The following is a 23,478-nucleotide window of genomic DNA, read 5'->3' on the forward strand; positions in this document are numbered from 1 at the left end:
AGGCACCTTCAAGAATCAAGATTTTATATATATCTCTCTCTCTCTCTGAGCATGCGTGACGCTTTGTCGCGCCTGGCATGTGACTGATTGGGATGCTGACCACTGGGGTATACGGTGTCTTTTCAAGGAGTTGTCTTGTAAAGACAAAGGGAGGAACTGTTAGCCATTAGGGTTTAAACCCCATGACTCAATTGAGTATAACATCTGAAATTATATATCGTGCTTCTGAAAACTGATTTGAACTCAGCTGCAGGCAGAGGTGAGTGGACAAAATGTGGTTTCGAGGCTCGACGTGCAGGGTGGATCCTTAGCCCAGTAAACAAGTCCTTGAATGTATGTGCCAAACAGTAGATAATATGCTCGCGACCTACGTACAGGGAAAACATGTCGCCAAACGCCTTCTTCGCAAAGGGAATAATTAATTATATATCTTTGTAGTTTCTAGTATGTCTCCTAAAAAAGGACGTAACCAACCTCGGGAGAAATATAGACATTACATATCCTTGATTGTTAATGTATTCAGCACGTGTATCCAATCATTCATCTACCATTTAGCCTAGTGTATGAGAATATTTACTTCGGCCTGCGCTCGGGTCTGATATGTTTAGATAAAGAGCCAAAAAAGCTCAGCCTATCCCATGCTTACATCTGTTTGTCTAAGTTTGGCCTTCTGTAGGAAGGGACAACGGGAGGTGTTGTCGTTATGGCCCAGGGTTTGCTATGTCTTTAGCGCAGATTCTTGTCTGATATTTTGCTATAAATGAAATGACTTTTTGCTTATTTTTCAGCGAGTGTCTTGAGAAATTGCCCGCTGCGTGTTAGGCGGTGCATTCTCGAGCCTTGCTCCACACTGTGTGTTTGTAATCGATCCCATTAAACATTGCTGCTCTGATTCTTCTTCTTCTTCCTTCCCTTGAGGTCTTCGACCGACAATTTTGGTGTCAGGAGTGGGATCATCCAAGTGTGCAGACGAGGTGGATCCTCACGTTCTAGGTCGGAAAGGAGGCCTGTCGGCACCTAATTTGGGTAAGCAATTTTTGCACATCGAAATTGAAGCCTCCTGCCTTGCTTTGGACGTGTGGACCTCTGTCGGCTGTACCACCTGGCTTGCATTCCGAACCATATTTAGTTTAAACCAGAGCAGCAGTGGGTAATGAATCGATTATACAGGGCGCCCGAGATAAGGAGGGATATCCCTCAGGTAAGCTTCCTGCGTGGGAAGCAGGTAGACCCATATGTGGGTGATAGATAATTATTATTATAATAGGTGTTAAGTTACTCCGGCGTGAGAACTGCGTTTAAGGTTAGGGATCGGGGGGCGACCCGATCTTAGGACTACAGGAGGGACTAGCCCAAGAAAGGTAGGACGATGAGTATTTTAAGTTAAGCTACGCACTGGATGTGTTGGAGTGAGCACAGGTATTTGTGTATAAGGGAATGAATGATCTGTCATTGCAGCGTGTATTTGTGTTTATGGTGTGAGTCATTGAAGTGTGTCATGGATTGACAAGGGGTTCCCCAAATTGCCTACGGGCGTTGGGCAATCCGGATGAGTAAAATTGGGAGTGAAAGTCAAAAATGATAGGCTGACAGTCCGACTGGGTGTTTATTCAACGGCATGGCCGGGGCTTGTATTTGGCCGACTTGGGATGGCAGAATGCGTTGAATGAAGGCAAGAATGACATGTGATGCTGACATGAGTCCAATCGGAAGGATGGATGGTTATGGTTTCACCCGGTCCGTTTGTCTGTCTGTCTGTCTGTGAATGGAAATTGAACTGGACTTCGACAGAAGGCAGGTGGTTGGTCACCTGCTGTGAATTGTGGTGGAACATTTGTGACGTCCCCTAATACGAGGGGACGAATTGGTTTGTAAATGTGTTGAGCAGGTACTTTCTCTGTAGGTAGCTAAATTCTACCTGGGATAAGTTCAGGTGGAGAGGGGAGTTGTCTCTGATGCCTTGCTCCACGGGGCAGGAATATTGTTGTCAAGTCTCATGTAACCTTGGTTAACGTATATTTACGGACAAGAGCTGCACTTTATTTTAGTAAGTGACTGGGAAAGTTTGTTTTAAAAGGTGCCAGCGGAGTTGTTTAGAGTTATGGAGGTCACAACTCGCTGGAACCTCTTTATTTATGTTTGGCTGACTTACATTGGCTAGTGTATGAGAAAAGGGGGACTGAAAATGCTTTGATTTTTTCGTGGATTGCCCATTGGGCATGTTTAGGATTTAATAGAGTGGTGGAGTTCTGTGAAATATGATGACGTTGTCTTATGGACACTTTGTGAGTGGCTAGACACGTGCCTGAAAAGGGAAATTGTATTCATAACTCATGTGGGTTGTGTCTGAAGAAAAGGTTTAAAAGGAAGTGTGAAGAAGGTCATGGAAAGTGCAAAGATGATTAAATTGGAAAGTCGAATCAGATGGATTACTTGTCAATGACAGGTGACTGCAGGAATTGATGAGAAAGTGGAGGAAAAGGTTATAAAAGTTGATGGAAAAGACAAGAAATAAAAAAAGTGGTTAGTTATGGACTGTTGTTTTGTGATAAGAAGGTGATTGGGGGCTGGTGAAGATTGGATCACGGCTCTGCAGACCAGGTGAACAGAACTCCACCAGGTATGTGGGAATCACATCAATTAAATTATTGCTCAAAGGGAGGTGATAGAGCAAAATGAAGAAGATTGTCATGTGGACCGCAAGGCTAACCTCCGCTCTTGCAGGGAAATGGCTTTGGGAGGCTAGTTGTTGTTTTTGGTAGACTCTAGGTTCTAAAACCTAAGGCAAAATGCATAGGAGGGTAAAATTGGTGATTGCGAATGGAGATTAGTTAGAGAACTTGGAGACGATTTCGTTATTTTTCAGATAATTTTTCCAGTGGGTTTATACTGGTGTGAAATTCGCGTATCTAGGAAGGAAGGGAAAAAATGTCCAGGTATTGATAGGATAACAGTGAAATTTTGAAGTGAAGTGAAGGATAACAGTGAAGTGTTAGTGTGTTTGTTGCGATTTCTGGGAATGGCAGGGTACTGTCGTACATGGATAATTGACTATGCGTTACTAGCAAAACCTCTGTATGAGGCGACGAAAAACGACCAGCCACGGATGGTGAACTGGACGGACAGTCGAATACGCTGCTACGAAGGACTCAAACGAGCCCTGATAACGGCCCCAACCTTAGGCCTTCCCGATTATAAAAAGGCCTTCACACTTTTCACCCATGCAGTAGGGGGATTCGCGCAATCCGTGTTAACTCAGACTCATGAAGATAGGGAACGTCCGGTAGCCTATTTCAGCAAAAAGCTTGATGCGGTAGAACAAGGCTTTCCGCTGTGTTTACAAGCCGTGGCGGCTGCCCGATACGCAGTTGAGCGGACGGCCGACATAGTTATGGGACATCCGGTCCTTTTACAGGTACCGCATTGCGTCCATACACTACTACAACAGCGAAACATACAGCATCTCACAGCCACTCGACTGATGCAATACGAAACGGCATTAATTATGGCACCCAACGTGACGGTGATGCGGTGTACCATTCTTAACCCAGCGACACTTTTGCCAACAAAGGAGGAGGGAATCCCGCACGTTTGCACGGACGTGGTCCAATTAATATCAACGGTAAGGCCTGACTTACAGGACACTCCGCTACAGGAAGCCGATCACACCTATTACGTCGATGGTTCAGCCAAACGGGCTTGGGACGGATCCCTGTTATCTGGGTACGCAGTATGCTCGGATACGGAGACGGTCGAAAGCGGCCGCCTCCCGCCCACCTGGTCAGCACAACAAGCTGAACTGTACGCACTCACGAGAGCGTGCGAAGTAAGCGAGGAAAAAGCGGTGACAATTTATACAGACTCGGCATACGCACACGGAGTGGTCCACGACAAAGGGGCCATATGGAAAATGAGAGGGTTCCTCACTTTAGCGGGAGCACTCATTAAAAATGGGGACTTAGTGCGAAATCTGCTTCATAGTATTATGCTTCCACGTGAAATAGCTGTAGTTAAATGCCGAGGTCACCAGCGTACAGACGACGCTGTGGCCCGTGGAAACACCCGAGCCGACGAAGCAGCAGCACTAGCGGCAAACCAACAGGTTGGGTATAATATGCCAGTAGTTACGCGCAAACAGGGCGCTAAAGCGACCGCCCAGACAGACGTTCCGACATCCGCACCTACAGAGTTCGATGTAATACAATTACAAGCCGCGGCCTCAAACGTAGAACATCAAGATTGGATTAAATTGGGAGCTCAGCGCCCCGCAGAAGGACAAATGTGGACGATTAATGACAAACCCGTGGCACCGCGAGCTTTATTGCCATGGTTGGCACGCATGGCGCATCAAAATGGCCATGTGTGCCATAGGGGGGTGATGAGGCAGGTCACTTCCACCTGGGCAGCACCAGGCCTTTCGACTGTGGTTACCATGGTCTGTCGCTCGTGCGCTATATGTCAACGGTATCGGCGCCAGTGGATATGGCAGCCCTTGAATTACCTATCATGGATGACATGTTTTTAAAGTTTTGCATAGGTCTATCCCATGTGGCACGCAGCATACATGAACGCGTTCGGGAGGCCCTACCGGAGCCAGCAAGCAAGCCTATCCACACCGTCGAGGCAGGAGATTACGTGCTGGTGAAGCATTTCACCCGTAAGACTGCGCTCGAACCAAGATGGACGGGGCCATACCAAGTTCTTCTGATCACACCAACAGCGGTGTTTTGTGAGGGCAAGTCGTCCTGGGTACATGCCACACATTGTAAGTTGGCCATACCCACAAACACAGACACCTCAAACGCACCACCACAGATCGAGGATGCTGCACCACCGCCTGTTAGGGGTGGCAATCACACTTAGTTTAATATACTGCTTTGCCAGCACTGGGGACACGAGGGCATGGGCGAACACGGAGACATATGCATATGGCGACCAAACCGTTAAGGTCTACCGGCAGAGAGTTATCTGGGGTCAAAGGATAAATATACCCTGCTGCCATGTAAAGGAAGACGTATGGACACGGATAATGTGGAGGGCGTTGTACACAGACTCACATGGAAGGAAGACAGGTTTTGCTGCCCTCAGTCGTCTGAAGCAAGCGCCACGACAAGGCAGCGCACCAATAGTAAACATGGCCAGGCCAGGTTACAAATGGGGAAAGGACTCGAACAATTTAACCACGCATGTATTACTGAACAGCGGCACTACTCTGATACTACAATGTGAATTCATGACGTCACAAACCCCCTACGACTATAGGCCACCATGCATCTCATACATATTAATTCCGCACTGACGGATCGAAAGCAGGAAAAAGCCAAAGGAAAATACGTATTGGACAGTGACCCGTGCAATGGCGAAGGTACAGAACCGATCACGTTGTTGGATGTGCATGCATTTTCCCCACACCAGTACGACAGGGATAGAAATGGTAGTGCTGCCCCTGTCCCTACGAGATATGTGCTCAGGACCCTTGCGTACCCCATGTCTGACCACAACCTTGGAACTGATAGGCCCAAAATCCCCAGCAGTGTGTTCCCGGGAGTTTCGATATACCCCACCCATTAAGCAGGCTTTGTTAGACAAACCACCTGATCCAGTCTGGGTGACAGAGCAAAAGGAACGGGTGTGTCTGAAGGAAAGGGACACGTTCAGATGGGAACCTCGGAATGTACCCATACCCTGCCATCCGACACCAGAGGGAGAGAAAAGGGAGGCCCCCTTGTAATAACCATAGATGACCAGGCCCAGCATAACGTAACCAAGCTAACAATATCTTGGGGAGCACCAAGCGCCACCCGCGTTGAGATCAGTAAATGCATGGCCTCGGCCCTTATCCCACCCCATGGAGTAATGTTTATTTGCGGAAATAAAGCATATCCATACTTACCCGACCAGTGGGGAGGGACTTGTTATCTGGGATCCATTTTTCCCAAGGTAAATTTGGTAAATCATGTATTATTAGATGTAGGGAAGATGATTAAAAGAAAGGTATTTTCGGAAATTGGTGAAAGTAAATATGGCATTTGAATTTCCAGACACGACACAGGAAATGCGGCTATGAATAAGCCAACCATCTGAGAGATGAGGTAACTAAATGCCAATTGGTGGGACGGGGGGCTAGGAATTTGACCATGGTGTGTGTAAGAAAGTATTTTTCAGGATGGACAATGAAGAAACCGCCGTCGGAAGACCATGATCTTGACCATAAAGGCCGTCGACCTGAATGGGCCCTTCAACAAGGCAGTTGTGACCAGCGCTCCAGAAAATTGTATTGAATTTTGTGATGACTGTGATACTTGTGTTGATCCCATGTGGGAACTGGCTGCTGCCTGTATTTATGTTTGTGATGACTGTGATACTTGTGTGGCAAGAGGAGGTGGCTTTAGGGATCTATGATTCCTGGCTTGAAATCGATGAACCTATTGATGCTTGGGATTCTGATAATGATTATGATTTTAGTTGGGATGATTATACCTGTGATTTAGAAAGTGTAGGTTCTTTTAAAGGTTATTGCTATTATGCCAGCAGTAAGGAGCGGATGGCAAACATGTATCCGGGAGAACCACCCTCACCACCACTTACACCACCCGTAACAACCACTTTGGGATCGTCTCAGCTTAAAACACCCAACACTTTGAATACTGACGTTGACACAGACTATGTGGAGATGGAGATTTGCGATTATGAGGAGATGGATATTGGTGATTGCGAATGTGCATCCTATTCTTCCACAGAGCAATCATATGTACAAAGTTTGATGGCATTGGACGTCGATTGTTTGCCCTAATTCGCGAGGACCACGCCTGCATAAAGAGGGCCCCTAAATCTGGCTGGCAACTGGGTCGCACCTACGCCGTGACGAGGGTGGATTCGGAATCTGGCCGGGCGGCAGCAATCTCTTAAACCAGGCGCCGTCGTCGCGAATCATGGCTAACAATTCATACGTTGAATGTTAGACGGCCAGTTAGGGCCGATATCTTTCTTGAGCATGCGTGACGCTGTATCGCGCCTGGCATGTGACTAATTGGGATGCTGACCACTGGGGTATACGGTGTCTTTCCAAGGAGGTGTCTTGTAAAGACAAAGGAAGGAACTGTCAGCCATTAGGGTTTAAACCCCATGACTCAATTGAGTATAACATCTGAAATTATATATCGTGCTTCTGAAAACTGATTTGAACTCAGCTGCAGGCAGAGGTGAGTGGACAAAATGTGGTTTCGAGGCTCGACGTGCAGGGTGGATCCTTAGCCCAGTAAACAAGTCCTTGAATGTATGTGCCAAACAGTAGATAATATGCTCGCGACCTACGTACAGGGAAAACATGTCGCCAAACGCCTTCTTCGCAAAGGGAATAATTAATTATATATCTTTGTAGTTTCTAGTATGTCTCCTAAAAAAGGACGTAACCAACCTCGGGAGAAATATAGACATTACATATCCTTGATTGTTAATGTATTCAGCACGTGTATCCAATCATTCATCTACCATTTAGCCTAGTGTATGAGAATATTTACTTCGGCCTGCGCTCGGGTCTGATATGTTTAGATAAAGAGCCAAAAAAGCTCAGCCTATCCCATGCTTACATCTGTTTGTCTAAGTTTGGCCTTCTGTAGGAAGGGACAATGGGAGGTGTTGTCGTTATGGCCCAGGGTTTGCTATGTCTTTAGCGCAGATTCTTGTCTGATATTTTGCTATAAATGAAATGACTTTTTGCTTATTTTTCAGCGAGTGTCTTGAGAAATTGCCCGCTGCGTGTTAGGCGGTGCATTCTCGAGCCTTGCTCCACACTGTGTGTTTGTAATCGATCCCATTAAACATTGCTGCTCTGATTCTTCTTCTTCTTCCTTCCCTTGAGGTCTTCGACCGACATATATATATATATATATATATATATATATATATATATATATATATATATATATATATATATATATATATATATATGATGGAACCCATCTGTGGATCGGTCCCATCGGCCGATGGGTCTGCGCCATCTGCGGATGTGTTGTTCACCTTGAAGGTGAACCCATCTGTGTTTCCTATGCATCAATGGTGGATGAGTGTTTATTTGAACCTAAAAATAAGCAATTGATGTCATAAATGTTTATAAAGCAGTCCGTGACATGTGGTTTAATCTGTTAAACATTTTAAAATCATCTCTGTTAAATTCCTACCACATGTAATTCCAATGACTGTGTACCTGATTGAAGAGCACCATTCTGTCAACACATTCCTTCAAGGTGAACAACACATCCGCAGATGGCGCAGACCCATCGGCCGATGGGTCTGCATTGTCATTTCTCGTGCATCCACAGATGGGTCAGACCCATCGGCCGATGGGACCGATCCACAGATGGGTTCCAACATATATATATATATATATATATATATATATATATATATATATATATACACACAGACTTGGCATTTAATATGGATTATATATTTTTTCTTGACTTGGGTTTACTTTCTTAACTCAGTATATCAATCTAGTGAGTTTCTTTTACACTTTGGTGATTTATTTGTTAAAAGAACCATGTCACTGATTGTCTGTCACAGCAAGAAGTCAACAACAGGATTATATCACAGGTGGCATGGCAAAATGTACGGACAGGTGCATTTGATGATTGGCTTCACAGTCGGGTATACAAGGGTTGTTGCGTTCTGTATTAGTGGAAAACAACTGCTGCACGTCTCCAAAAGTTATTGCCGCTTCCTCTGGAGATGGTCCATCAACTCGACAATGCTGTTTGTCATGGAGTGGTGGCTTTACGAAATTACGGCATGAAACAGCGTACTATTGCTCGGCAGTATGGCATCACTCAAGGTCAGGTGTCAAAGATCCAGAAACGAAATGCTCAGAGGGGTGTCCCTACTCCAATACCAAGGCCAGGACGTCCCTGCAGAACCACAAGGAGGGATGATCGCCAGCTGCACCGGTTAGTCCGCAATGGCCGTACCAAGTCAGCTAATCGGCTTAGGGCTGAGTGGCAGCAACTGACAAATGTGCCTGTATCCAGAAGGCTAGTCAACCAACGACTGGTTCAGGCAGGCTATCGTGCCAGGCGTTCCCTGAGAAAGCCACGCCTGACCAGACAACACCGCCAGCGCCGATTGCAGTGGGCCAGAGAGCACCGTCAATGGCAGCCAGGACACTGGAATCACGTGATCTTCAGTGACGAGTCTAGATTTCTGGTCTATCGTCAAGATGGTCGCGTCCGAGTGTACAGACAAGTGCATGAAGCCTACAACAAAGATTGTATAGTGCCAAGAGTCCAAGCTGGAGGTGGTGGGGTGACCGTTTGGGCTGCTTTTCATGCAGGGGGCAAAACTGACCTGGTTGTTCTGAATGGAAACCTGAACCAGTTCAAGCACAGGGCCATTCTGGAAGAAACATTGCTTCCATTTGCTCGTGCAGCCTTTCGAGGAAACTTTGTCTTCCAAGATGACAATGCACGGCCTCATCGTGCTCGCATGATCCAACACTTTCTTGCTGACCGTGGTGTAGAGCATATGGAGTGGCCTGCCATGTCCCCAGATATGAATCCGATAGAGAACTTGTGGGCAGAATTAACGCGTCAAATCGACCACTTGGACCAGCAGCCGACCTCTGTGCATGAATTGCAGCAGGCTATTGTCACTGCATGGCAAGCGATTTCTGTCCAAACCTTGGCAAATCTCGTGAACAGCTTGCCTCAACGTGTACGTGCTCTCCTGAATGCTTATGGGGGTTACACGAAGTACTGAACTGTAATTTTACTGTCCGTAATCCCAGTCGTAATTTAACTTTTTTTTTTGTTAAAAATTTTTTTGGCTAATGTGCAAAATAAAGAGATACTTCTGGAAAATGTACAGAAGTTTAACACAGTACTGTCCATGTATTGAGTTCGATATCAGTTTACATCGCTTTCAAGGATCAATTTATTTGTTTCGAAATGTCAAATGTGGTTTTTGTTTCTTTTAAAGGTCACATTAACAAAATCTAGAATAATTTCAACATAATTCCAATGAACTTTTGGTTCTAAGACATCTTGAAAAGTAAGTTCACCCCCACAAAAAAAATATTCCATATTAAATGCCAAGTCTGTATATATATATATATATATATATATATATATATATATATATATATATATATATATATATATATATATATATATATATATATATATATATATATATATATATATATATATATATATATATATACACATATTTTAATATTTTATATTTCTAGTCCATAGATGTGACAATTATTCATTAGCATGTTTTATCAAACGGTGTTTATTTATTTCTGTGATACATACTGTATTACCTGTGATATGTGTTTTTAGTGTTACGTGATCTCAATCACATGGCCTGTAGGGGGAAAAGTTCATGGGTGCTGGACTACCTCTAAATATTTTTGAATTTAGCTGAGATTTGGCCTGGTTTGTTTTTTGGGCACATGGACCAGTTGTAGATGATGAGGGCTTAACATTTCTTTGTTCTTTGTTCTTTCTTTGTTTCTTTGTTAACAAACTTTCAAAAATAAGGGCCACCCTCGGGGACATGCAAGAACAGCATGAAGCCAATATAACATGAGGTCTGTGGCCCACCAAAGGGTCCGAAAAATTTGTCAAATCAAAATCAAATGGCCTTTTCTTCAAACCTTTAATGGAAAAAATACTTTTGGGGGATTGGGAGAGGGAGTGGGGTCAACTTTAATTTGTGTACCGTACATTCCCCAGAGAGGGTGGCAAACCAGGTTGGTACAACCTTTGTCTTATGAGCTATGATGGACCCTCAGTCCCCATGGCAAGTTTGGTTGAGATTGGATCACGAACGACCAAGTGCATAGACCGAAGGCAGATACCAAATTTCGTATTGATGATGATGATGATGATGATGATGATGATGACGACGACGACGACGACGACGACGACGATGGTGATGATGATGATGATGATGATGATGATGATGGTGATGATGATGATGGTCAGACATGCTCTCAAGCATTGCCAGCTAACACTATCAAGTGCCGGTCCACACGTGCTATGGAGCTCTATGCGATGTGGAGTGGGTTTTGATGAGACCTCACCGCCGCCCCTCCCCCCGCCCTTATTAGTCCCCTACTGGTGTACACCGGAGGGGACTATAGGTTTGCACTCCGTCCCTCCGTCTGTCCGTCTGTCCGTCTGTCCGTCCGTCACGCAAAGAACAGTTTTCCGGACTTTTTTTCTAAACTCTTAATGCTAATGATTTCAAACTTAGTACATGGTGTCCTCATGATAAGTTACAGATCAAGTTCGAACTTCACGACGTTTCGATCATTTTTGACAAAGTTATGGCACTTTGAACTTTGGTAATTTCCTCCCCAACAGTTTTCCGGACGACAGACTGCCGGTAGGGGACATGTATTGCAGCGCAATACTCGGAATGCTTGTTATATACGTATATATATATATATATATATTAGAAAGTTGGTCATATCAGAAGTTACACAATCAAGCTAAAGACTGAGTCTTAATAAATACCTTTCCTTGAGGATCATTCAAGACCTTGCTGTCCAATAGGACTTTTGCAGCTCCTTTACTTCCATGCTGAGCAGCAACGTGTAACGGTGTGAATCCATTCTGCGTATAAAAGGCAAAAATTGCTTTGTTCAACTAAAGACTATCAATGGCATTTCAAGATCAGAAATGGTTGGCGTGCCAAGAATTGAATGTGGATCAATGGCATTTTACCTTGTTCTTGACATTAAGAGGTGCACCATTCCCAATGAGCTTGTCCACAACCTTCTCCTGGTCCTCACGTGCTGCAACATGCAGAGGAGTATCTCCGTCCTGAAAATGTTTCAGAGTGCACCAAGCAAGAGTCATCAGAAGAAAGCTTCATAATCACGACAACAGAACAGGTGGCATCGGATTGGACAATTCATCGATCCAAAAGTTTTGCTAAGCCCTGCCCACCAACCAATAGTGGTTGCAGACAGTTTAAATATCCATAACTTGGCAAGAAGCCCAACCCCATCCTGGTAACCCCAACCATCTAAATTTGACCCACCACCCATTGACCCACCACCCTCCCATATATCGACAAATAAATGACCAAATGTGTCATTAGACAAAAAATTATATAAATGGGCACTCTCAGGGATGGACAAAATTGGCATACACAAATAATTATAAAGTAAAACATTTTCACATGATATCTACCTTGTTTGGTTCCAGTTGTGCTAAAATTTCTATATTTAGCTCAGAAATTATTATTAATAACAATAATATCTGTAGAATTGAGTCATCAAAGATGGTGGAGACTTGCATTGTCCTTCAACTTTCTCAAGGTCGTGGATGGAGCCGAATGACAAGCAGACTGGCTATGAAGGCCAGATGATGCAATGCCGCACTCACCAGCACAGCCATTACTGCTCATAAAGAATTCATATTCCCATCATCCCCTTCATTCTCTATCGTCCTCCCCTTCTCAGATTCAACAAAGCAGCAGAAACAGACAAACGCACTGCCGAGTTTGTAAGAAAACATGTGCTTCCCACTGTCCTCCCGAATGATAATTCCTATAGGAAAGGAGGTTGCCCACCTGTGTGCATGCATCCGTCTCTGATCCTCCTTGCATTAGCTCCTCGGCAGCCTGCACATGTCCCTCACGTGCAGCCACATGCAGTGGGGTCTCTCCCCTCTACAAATACAATGTACCGGTACATTAGGATTAGACGTATATTCGAATCTTGTCTATCAACCCATCAATCCAACCGTTTCTCTGACATCCTTATAGTCAAGCTTGGTTCACATCCTTACCATAGCTTGGAAGCATGAATCAATTACAAAGATTGGTATACCACTTTAGCTTGTACGAAGGTCATTTTCACTGCTTTGCCATGTTTATACATTCATTAGAAGCAAACACTAGATGGTGAAGAACTTGATATGTTGTCGAGATAAAGTTTGTGTCTGACCCTTATGATGACTGACTGTTAGCCTGGTGTTGGCTTAGCGGTTAGGGTGCTGGCTTGGGATCCAATGATCCAGGGTTTGAATCCCGGTCAATTGCTGAATTAATGCCAGTGGGGTTGACTCAGCCTGTCGTCCTTCCGAAGTCGGCAAATTGAGTACCAGTTCACTGGTAATTCCCTGCGTGTTGCAAGAGGCGACTAACAGGGTTGGCGGCAGGAAGTGCACCCGGCCATAAAACATTGCTTCAAAAAGGGGACCAAGGTGCCCGAAAAAGGCCAACCCCTGCTCTGCAGGGAAAAATGGCCTCTAAAGGTGGTTCTTTATGATGACTGATTGATATTGGATAATTTAACAGGTGTGAACACATTTCTGGTTATTGACTAGCTGATTAAAATATGGATGGTATGCTGTGATATTTAAGCCTCCCCAAATAGGAATGATAGGGGGACTACGCTTATCGCTATTGTAGGGTTTATTTCTACAATTAGTGCTACCAATTTCTAATGGTACGTCAGAGCTTCTTAGGCCCCTAGAAATACGAAACCACCATTTAGGTTTTGTTTTACTTCCTTATTTTTTTCTGCCAATGTCCGAGCTGCATCTTGGATCCGGCTGGGACTTTTGCGATGAAATTGTGCATCAATGGGAATAAAAAGCATGCAGGGTTGACACATAATTATTTCACCTTGACCTAAATTTAAGGTCATGACTGAATTCTAGATAATTTAACATTTTCACCAAAACATCACTGCAGTTTATCCGATCAGAACGAGATTGCCCTCTCCAGATAGCCTAGAACAAGGCTCATTAATGCTTAATTTACATCATACCATTCTGAGTTAAAGGTCAACGTCAAATGGCGGTTATATAATGGCTAATTACACTTGTGCATCCCAAATACAATCTGGCCTCACCAGTCACAGTTAGTGGGGCATCATTAGCCCTCATGATGACGTCATCACAGCGTTGCTCTAAGTTCAGAGCATTCAGCATTTCCATTTGTATATCTCCCGACTGCTTAATAACAACAATGACACTTCCTGGCTATGATGGGTGAACGTAACACAACGTGTCCATGTGACAGATGGCACTTGTGCGTCCCAAATACAATCTGACCTCACCAGTCACAGTTTGTGGGGCATCATCAGCATATACATACATATATATATATATATATGTATATATATATGTATATATATATATATATATATATATATATATATATATATATTCATTCATTATCCCTCATGCCCTCAAATGTCAATATCATACCCTTTTGTGGTGTAGTCCCCCTCTCAATCCTATACGGGAAGATATATATATACACTGTATATATATATATATATATATATATATGTATACATATATATATATATATATATGTATAGATATATATGACCAGACATATATATAGATACACACACACAGTCGTGGCCAAAAATATTGGCACCTTTGCACTTTTTTCAAATAACGCACAATTTTCTCAAAAAATAAGTTGAAATTGACAAAAGTATTTGGTCTCCATGATTTTTTATTTCACTGTTAATATGATAGAACCTTTGTTTTTTATTCAGAACTTAATATATCCTTTTAAATCAGAAAATAAAAAGAAATGGCATTGACAAAATTATTGACACCCTTGACTTAATATTTGGTAGCACGGCCTTTGGACAAAATAACTGCAGTCAAACGCTTCCTATAGCCATGAATGAGCTTCCTACACCTCTCTAGGAAGAGTTTGGCCCACTCTTCTTGTGCAATCTGCTCCAGTTCTCCCAGATTTGAAGGGTGCCTTCTCCCAACTGCTGTTTTCAGATCTCCCCACAGGTGAATGGGATTTAGATCTGGACTCATTGCTGGCCACTTCAGAACAGTCCAGCATTTTGTCTTGAACCATTCCTGGGTGCATTTTGAAGTGTCTTTGGGGTCATTGTCCTGCTGCAAGACCCATGACTTTCGATGAGACCGAGCTTTCTGACACTGGGTTCAACATTGCGCTCCAAAATGCCTTTGTATTCTCCTGATGTCATGACGCCATGCACACATTCAAGGCAACCTGTGCCAGAGGTAGCACAGCAAACCCAAAACATCACTGAACCTCCTCCATGTTTGACTGTAGGGAAGTGTTCTTTTGTTTGAAGGCTTAATTTTGTTTTCTGTAAACATAGAGATGATGTGCTTTACCAAAAAGCTCTAATTTAGTCTGATCTGTCCACAGGACATTCTCCCAGAAGGATTTTGGCTTGTTCAGGTGTGTTTTGGCAAACTACAGTCAGGCTTTCTTAGCAGCGGGGTCCTCCTGGGTCTCCTACCATAGAACCCCCTTTCATTGAGTTGGTGACGGATGGTGCGAGTTGAAAATGTCGTACCTTGTGTGTGAAGGTCAGCGTGAATCTGTTTGGCAGTTGATCTGGGTGCTTTCTCCACCATTCGAACAATCCTTCGCTGCAATCTTTGATCAAGTTTTCTCTTGCGGCCACGTCCATGGAGGTTGGCTAAAGTGCCATGGGCCTTAAACTTCCTGATAACATTATGTACGGTGGACACAGAAACATCCAGGTCTCTGGAAATGGACTTGTCGCCTTGAGATTGAACATGCTTGGCTGCAATCTTTTGTCTGACCTCCTCAGACAATTCTCTAGTTTTCTTTCTTTTCTCCATACTCATTGCGGTACACACTACACACAGTGACACAAAACAGCAGAATGACTCCTTTTCTCCTTTCAAACTGGTTGAATGAGTGATTTTTATATTGCAGGAACCTGCAACTCACCATGGGTGAGTTCAATTCCAAAGTAAAGGAGAATTACCTGCTTGAAATCTACTTATTTCTAACTACTTATGAAAGGTGCTAATAATATTTTCCAGGCCATTTTAGGATTTCTGCGTAGAATAAGCTAAGATTTGGTATTTTTTTCAGCTTTTTTTGTTTTGTTCCACTGCAAACCAAAGAAATACATATGTGGATACCAAAATATTTTTTTATGTCAACAATTTTCTGGAAGAAATGGTGCACTATTTGAAAAAAGTGCAAGGGTGCCAATATTTTTGGCCACGACTGTATATTGGCTATATATATATGTATATACGAGGTGTGATCAAAAAGTTTGGTGAATGGTGCCGCTACTCATGAATGCGTGAACATTGTTGAGGTTAGTGGGTGGGCTTTATTTTGTTAACCCACTCACTTGCCAGCATGCACCAAACACCATTAGTACTACTAGCAACGGTACCCGCCCTATGGGGCTTCAATTGGGAGACCCAAATGAAAAGGCAAAATATCAGAAATTGAAGGCTTTTTTTTATTTTGAACGATTCATATAAACATCCGTTGAATCATATCACACGCAAATCATCAAAATCTAAACAGTATTTGTTGAATTTCAATAAAAGCCACATCATTGTTCATATCGGTAAATATTATTCCATCGTGTTTGGAAAAACTGGAAAATTGGGGAAAAAAATTGGAAAAACAATATAGCCTATTTTACTCCAGGGGGTTCCAGGATTACGCACCCAAAATTTTGTTGCGATCGGTTCAGCCGTTTTTGCGGTACCTGGGAACAGACGGACGGACAGACAGACAGACATTTGGTGAACTATAGTAAGATGAGCCAGTGCACGTGGCATTGCTTTGTGTGAGCACATGTTTGTGGCGTCTATCGCAGTTGTAGAAAATGACAATTTGAGCCACCTGTAAATATGAAAACATGAAATTTTGTTTTAAACTTGGCAAGACGAGTGCAGAAACACACAAAATGCTCGTAACGGTCTACGCAGATGAAGCTGTGATAAAGAAGACTGCTTTCGAATGCTTTCAAAGATTTCGGGAAGGAAATGAGTCACTGGAAGATGTTGAAAGAAGTGGTCGTCCGACAACAGCACAAACCGATGAAAACATCGCTCAAGTCAGCACTGTTGTCCAGGCAAACTGACCTTAAACCATTCGAGAAATGGCGGATGAGACCAGTCATGCTGATTGTGTTCTTCGACATGGAAGAAATGGTTCACGCAGAATTTCTTTCCGAAGGTGCTACCGTTAGTGCGGCTTTCTACATGGAAGTTACACAACGTTTGTGAGTGGCAGTCAGACGGAAAAGACCAGAAAAGTGGAAGAATGGCTGGCTCCTCCATTACGACAACACGCTCGGCCACACGGCACTCTTTATCCAACAATCTTTGGTGGCAAAAAACATTCCTGTCATCCCGCATCCACTTTATTTGCCCGACTTGGCACCGTGCGACTTCTGGCTGTTCCTCAAATTGAAAATACGATGAAAGGGAAGCGATTTGACACAATCAAATACATCAAATCGAACCCGACAGGCCTTCTGAAGGTGAAAAACAAAGAGGACTTCCAGAAATGTTTCCGACAGTGACAGGAACGGTGGAACAAGTGTGTATGTGAGGGAGAGGAGTACTTCGAAGGGGATTTATTCTAACATTCACCAAACTTTTTGATCACACCTTGTATGTGTTTGTGTATTTGTACGCCTCAGTATAGAACACCATTTTGAATACCCTTCGTACTAATACACCGTCACACAACATGATGACACTTCACATAACGTTCCTATTCCTCATTGGAACTCGTGCAGTGACGTGTACTGTAAAGCATGAGGATCGGGGCCGAAGGAAAGTGTACAACAGTGGAACAGCGTCAAACTTCCTGGATATTGACCCAGATTTGCCTCTTTTCATTAAACGGATTTCCAGACAATTATTGCATTCTCCAATAATTGGATGTGCTGATAAAGCTATAGAGCGAAATAGAGAATGCGAGTCAAAGGGAGTAAGTTTAATGCATGGATCCAACGTGTAAATGCCCTGTGGTGAGGCCTATCCAGAGCCATCCTACATTAAAGGCTTGATTTTGCTTTTGATATACAGTCGAGGCTCCTCGAGGAGCTATAATAAAGAACAGATTCAGGACATAACAGAATGAAAGTCACAGTGGAAAGAGGGGAAAGACGTGGGGGAAAAACTAGAGCAAGGGGAGGGGGATGTGGAAACAGGGGCTACAAATAACCAAACAGGTACACAAAGACACGGTGACGAGCACACGATACGAATAACAAACCAAACTTGAACAGCACTCGGTAGAGAGCATGCCTCCACCAGGCTGAATAGTTTATGTTTTGTATTCCACTGATAGGTCATATTTGGATCCGGACATTAACAAAAATATAATTGGCTTGTTGTTGTCACTTACCCAACTCATCCACAAAGTTTTGTGCACAACACAAAACAAAGTTGTTTTTATGTACAATAAGCTTTTTATGTACAATGTGTACAACACAAAGTTTTTTTATGTACAATAAGTTTTTTATGTACAATGTGTACAACACAAAGTTTTTTATGTGCAATAAGTTTTTTGAAACTTATTTTTGAAACTTTTGATACTTATTTTTGAAACAATACATCCTTGCAATGTACAATGTGTACAACACAACGTTTCTTATGTACAATAAGTTTTTTTTATGTTCAATGTGTACAACACAAAGTTTTTTATGTACAATGTGTACAACACAAAGTTTTTTATGTACAATAAGTCATCCACAACTTTTTGAGATATCACGTATATTGGTTTTAGCCCTTTCACTCAACGGTGAAGAAACACTTAAAAATTATCTGATCCGGATCGATGAAGAGTAGAGGAGGTATCACTGGGATTCTAAAAAAACCCCACAAATTCCTACAATTAACTATATAGGAGGCACTGTATCTCTTAAATGCCAAACTTTTAAATGACTGCTGACTCAAAATGTGTACAAACGAACTAAGTAGCGTGATCGAATGGACCTGGGTTTTGATTGCTGTATCGCCAAATTACATTTTATATTACTCAGTGATTGGAATGCTCTACAATATAATTGATAGATCCAAATGTAATTTTCCAAGGAAGCAGCTTCAGTCTGTCTGCCATGATGCATTTATTTATCAAGGGGGCATTTCATAATGGTCCGAATTGCCGGTCTGACCTTGTAGAGTATATTGAAATTGCTCGATACAAATTGGCAGGAGTCGATGATGTGTCATCAAAACTGTACGAGTGATGTCGATTTCATTTTAATGCTCGGATGAAGACAAGCGTGGGGCAAACACAATGGCCTCAAGTTAAGTACACTCACCTCTCAGCTCTCTAGTCTCGGTTTGAATCCCGACTCGGCTATAAACCGTCATCCTAACCCCGCTAATTCACTTTTTCTACCCCCGCTAATTCACCACAGATCCACTTTTTTGAAATACCGACTTCTTCTCTGGAAGTCCTTGCAGTGTTCATATGTTTTATACCTCTCCCACCTCCCCCAAAGCCCTCTCCCTCCCACAGATCTCTCGATGTCCCTGCTCTTAAATGTTGTGTTTGTGTGCTTCCCCTTCTCTCCCCATCTTGTCTACCGCTCCCCTTATTATATGTTTTGTGTGTTGTTGTTTTTTTTTGTGATTGATGTTAGCTCTTTCACGAGCCTCGATCTTGTATACAAATTTTTTTTTTAATCCTGGTGTTTCACAGGCAAGGCCATTGGTCAACGTGTGTGTGCCATCCCTCGGATGGACATTAATCTGACGTTCCACCTGTCGACATTAGTTGGTGGGCATTAAAGATCCCACGGTGTCCTTCGCGAAGAGTAGGCGAGCTATCGCCGACACCGTGAACAAATTCCAAAATCCTGCCCTCATCTTCATCAAATGTCAAAAGCCTGCATTTGTATATAAAGTCATCTGTTGGCAAAAACGATAGAGAAAGACAGAAATCGTCCAACTAACCGTGTTTGTCGCATTGGGTTGAGCTCCATTCTGCATTAGGAGAGTCTCGACATCCGCATTTCCCATGAATGCAGCCACATGGAGTGGCGTCAATCCCGACTGTTTTACACAACAGAGATAAAAACATCGATTATTTTTATGTCTGTTTACTGTCAAAATAGTTTACCTATCATATACAAATTAGGGCTAAAACATTTGTCCAACAAGTTTAACCTTCATCACCTAATATCAAAGTGTCAACAACGAAAACACATCGGACGATGCCCTTTAGAAAGCCAACATGGATAAAGGGGTCTTGTGGTGAGAATGTTGAGCTGGATTATAGAGATTGTGAGTTCAAATCCAGTTGAAGACAGGAGTAGATAAAAAGTTTTAGATTTTAAGCCTCTAGAAAACAAGGAAACCAAAAGAGAACCATCGTGTTGTTAATGAACCATCTTTTTTCTGTAAAAGAGAGAAAGAGAGGGGGCTCATGGAAGAGTAAAGTTAAATTGATGCGGAAGAAGAGGAGGAAACACTGAAACAAGTAAGATGGTTGTGGTAGGAAAGGTTAATGGGGGTAATAAAGATCATGAGTAAGGATGGGGGTGACAGGAAGTGGTGGTGCACTGCCTGCTTGAAGCCCTAGAGGGAAGAGTGGGTAGAAGGATCATGAGAAATAAAACCCAGCTGATTCACCAATATCCAGGATGGGGTAATCCTCCTCCTGTTTCATCTGGCCTACATGTTGTGCCAGCAGGTCCATAAAATAACAGCTTTGGATGAGCACTCTACCTGTAAACCAAGTCAAGGCTCATGGAAGGGTTCATCTCCCTATATCAATGAAAGTAAAAGCAATAAGACATATTATATCACCATACATAGACTTTGTAAAGACAGACCCCCGAGCCTCAGAAGACTTACAAAAAAAGACACATGGAGGGTTTACACCACTCAAAAACAAGCCGATGAGACACTCGAACAGTACCACCTGACTATCATTGTGCGGTATGCATAATGGCCAGACATACCCTCGTCGTCGCTTGTAAGGAAGCTCCGAAACGAAGCAACAGTTGAATGACACGTCGCCGGACTTTTTTGCAGGCAACATGCAGTGGGGTGAACCCGTTCTGGGGCATGAAATTGTTGGGTCAAGAAAGGTCACATCACTTCACATCCAACGTAACACTGAGGATGTCGAGCTCAATCGGAATATTTTTTATGGGTTATCCGTTTTAATAACATTTTTCCTTTTTTTTCTTATTTTTAAATAAGAAAATAATAATAAATAAATAAATAAATATCGCCTGCAACTGAGGGATTGGTTTACGTCAACCTTCGGAGGACAGGGGAGTACTTATATTCCTCACATGACGTTTAAATTTCAACACCTTTTGTCTAAACCAGTGGTTCTTAAACTGGGGGTGGGGGAGGTGGGCATGCCCCCAAATATGAGAAGATTTCATTTCAGGGGGGTATGAGGTGTCTGTGGATAATGCTGGCATGAAGGAATTACGATGCAAAAAGTGTACACACGTGTGTGTGTGTGTGTGTGTGTGTGTGTGTGTGTGTGTGTGTGTGTGAGTAAACTCGATGTGTGTGTGTGTGTGTATGTGTGTGTGTGTGTGTGTGTGTGTGTATGTGTGTGTGTGTGTGTGTGTGTGTGAGTAAACTCGATGTGTGTGTGTGTATGTGTGTGTGTGTGTGTGTGTGTGTATGTGTGTGTGTGAGTAAACTCGATGTGTGTGTGTGTGTGTGTAAACTCGATGTGTGTGTGTGTGTGTGTGTGTGTGTGTATGTGTGTGTGTGTGTGTGTGAGTAAACTCGATGTGTGTGTGTGTGTGTGTGTGTGTGTGTGTGTGTGTGTGTGTGTGTGTGTGTGTGTGTGTGTGTGTGTGTGTGTGTGTGTGTGTGAGTAAACTCGATGTGTGTGTGTGTGTGTGTGCGTGTGTGTGTGTGTGAGTAAACTCGATGTGTGTGTGTGTGTGTGTGTGTGTGTGACTAAACTCGATGTGTGTGAATCTACCTTGAGGAATCCACTCATTTACCCACATATTGAACGCGTCTTAGCTGATTCTTTAAAGTTTCAGGTGAACTTAGTTCTTCAACGTGAAGAGCTTGGGACGTTTATTTTAGATCCAGAAAGTACTTGCTTGTGATACATCTGTATCGGGTTTCAGAGCAATCGGTTGGTAAATAAGGGACGAGTAGGGATCCGAAGTTTGGGGGTATCCCCCCCGACCCCCTGGGAGCCCCCATGAGCCAAAATCGAAAAATCGAAGCCTGAACGATTGTGCGGGGGACTGTCTTGTATTCATGTGTCAAGTTTCAGAATGATCAGCTGAGTGATGAGGGGGGAGTAGCCAAAATCGCAAAACGTTAATGGTCGGACGGATGGACAGACATGAGGACATCATGACCCATTTTATAATTTCATCTCTTCCGAAAATCGAGTTGAAATGATGTAAAAATTGTAAGTGGAAGATGTCTGTTTCGTTCTCATGTCGATATCACATTTAAGGAACTGTAATAATATTCAGTACACTTAAACATCCGGGTGGTGGGGTGTTGGGTCAGAGATTGGCTTGTTAGAGGTGCGGGGGGTGGGGGGAGGGGGGGGGGAGTTTAAGGACCATTGGTCTAAACCATCATCTGAAGATTAACGTGTTCATTATATTACTCTTGATTTGTGAATGGAGTATATATTACCAGATCTTAAATAGATCAGCTCGTTGGCTTACCAGGGCTTTGGCATTTGGGTCAGAACCTCCTTCAAGAAGTACCCGAGCAGCGCGGTGGTGCCCACAATGGGCAGCCACATGCAGGGGTGTCAGAAGGTCAAGAGTCACAGGGTCAACAGGTGAACCCCCAGCCAACAATGTCCGCATGGTGGGAGGATGGTCACCCTGAGAAGCCATGTGCAGTGGGGAAAGACCATTCTGTGGAAAGAAAGAAGTATGAACCCAAAGTATGTCCTGGACAGCTTTCTTTCTCTTACTATACTCTTGGAGGCTAGATCCTCTCCTATTTTCAGGTAGTGAACTAGATCCTCTCCTATTTTGGTAGACATCTGTGACCTCTCTTTTTCTATGGAAAAACCTCTATACAACTTCACAGATTATTACTTCCGCCACCACAGCTGGACGGAGGTTATGCATTCACCCCTATCTGTCTGTTTGGCTGTCTGCGTCTGTCTGTCTGTCTGTGAGCAGGATATCTCAAAAGGTTATGGATGGATTCGGCCGAAATTTTGTGGACAGGTTGGCTGTGTGACAAGGATTAATTGATTCGATTTTGGTGAAGATTCCGACAAGATAATGTTTTAATTTTTAGGTGATTCTTCAACATTGAGAGATGGGGGCAAAAACGATATATAGCACGATATTTCAAAAAGTTATGGACGGATATTAACAAAACTTGGTGGATGATTTGGGTAGATGGAGAGAACAAGCCGATTAGATTTTGGCTAAAACTTTCTCTGCTCGAGGATCACATGGAAAACACTCCGATCCACCTCTGTGGTCAACCTCTGACAGAGGTAAAATTCTCTGAGCTTCCTGGTCCTTCCTCTTACAATATGCCATGATCTGTCATGGGGCAATTGTCATGTTGTCATGGGCAGGGGCCGATATCACCTTGGTATGATTTCAAATTAAATTTAATTAATCAGGATATACATCCAGTGTTTTATAAGAAGGTTAACAAAGCAGTGTAAAAGGCATGATCAGCTGAACAAATTTTTAACTGGCTCTGAGGTCGAAAGAGTAGGCAC

General features: G+C 43.2%; 1 protein-coding gene across 1 annotated transcript in view; it reads right to left on the minus strand.

The window, feature by feature from the left end:
• LOC137432974 (uncharacterized) overlaps positions 1 to 23,478 on the minus strand; it is a 180,915-nt gene that overhangs the window by 117,937 nt on the left and 39,500 nt on the right. The window contains exons 11-16 of the mRNA XM_078783785.1: positions 22,448 to 22,645; positions 20,738 to 20,836; positions 19,728 to 19,826; positions 12,586 to 12,684; positions 11,733 to 11,831; positions 11,523 to 11,621 (exon numbers count right to left, since the gene is read on the minus strand). Of these exons, the coding sequence (XP_078639911.1) occupies positions 11,523 to 11,621; positions 11,733 to 11,831; positions 12,586 to 12,684; positions 19,728 to 19,826; positions 20,738 to 20,836; positions 22,448 to 22,645 (693 nt within the window). The remainder of the gene's footprint in view (positions 1 to 11,522; positions 11,622 to 11,732; positions 11,832 to 12,585; positions 12,685 to 19,727; positions 19,827 to 20,737; positions 20,837 to 22,447; positions 22,646 to 23,478) is intronic.

This window comes from Myxine glutinosa, chromosome 8 (assembly GCF_964187855.1).
Source record: "Myxine glutinosa chromosome 8, kmMyxGlut1.1, whole genome shotgun sequence".
Taxonomy (NCBI): Eukaryota; Metazoa; Chordata; class Myxini; order Myxiniformes; family Myxinidae; genus Myxine; species Myxine glutinosa.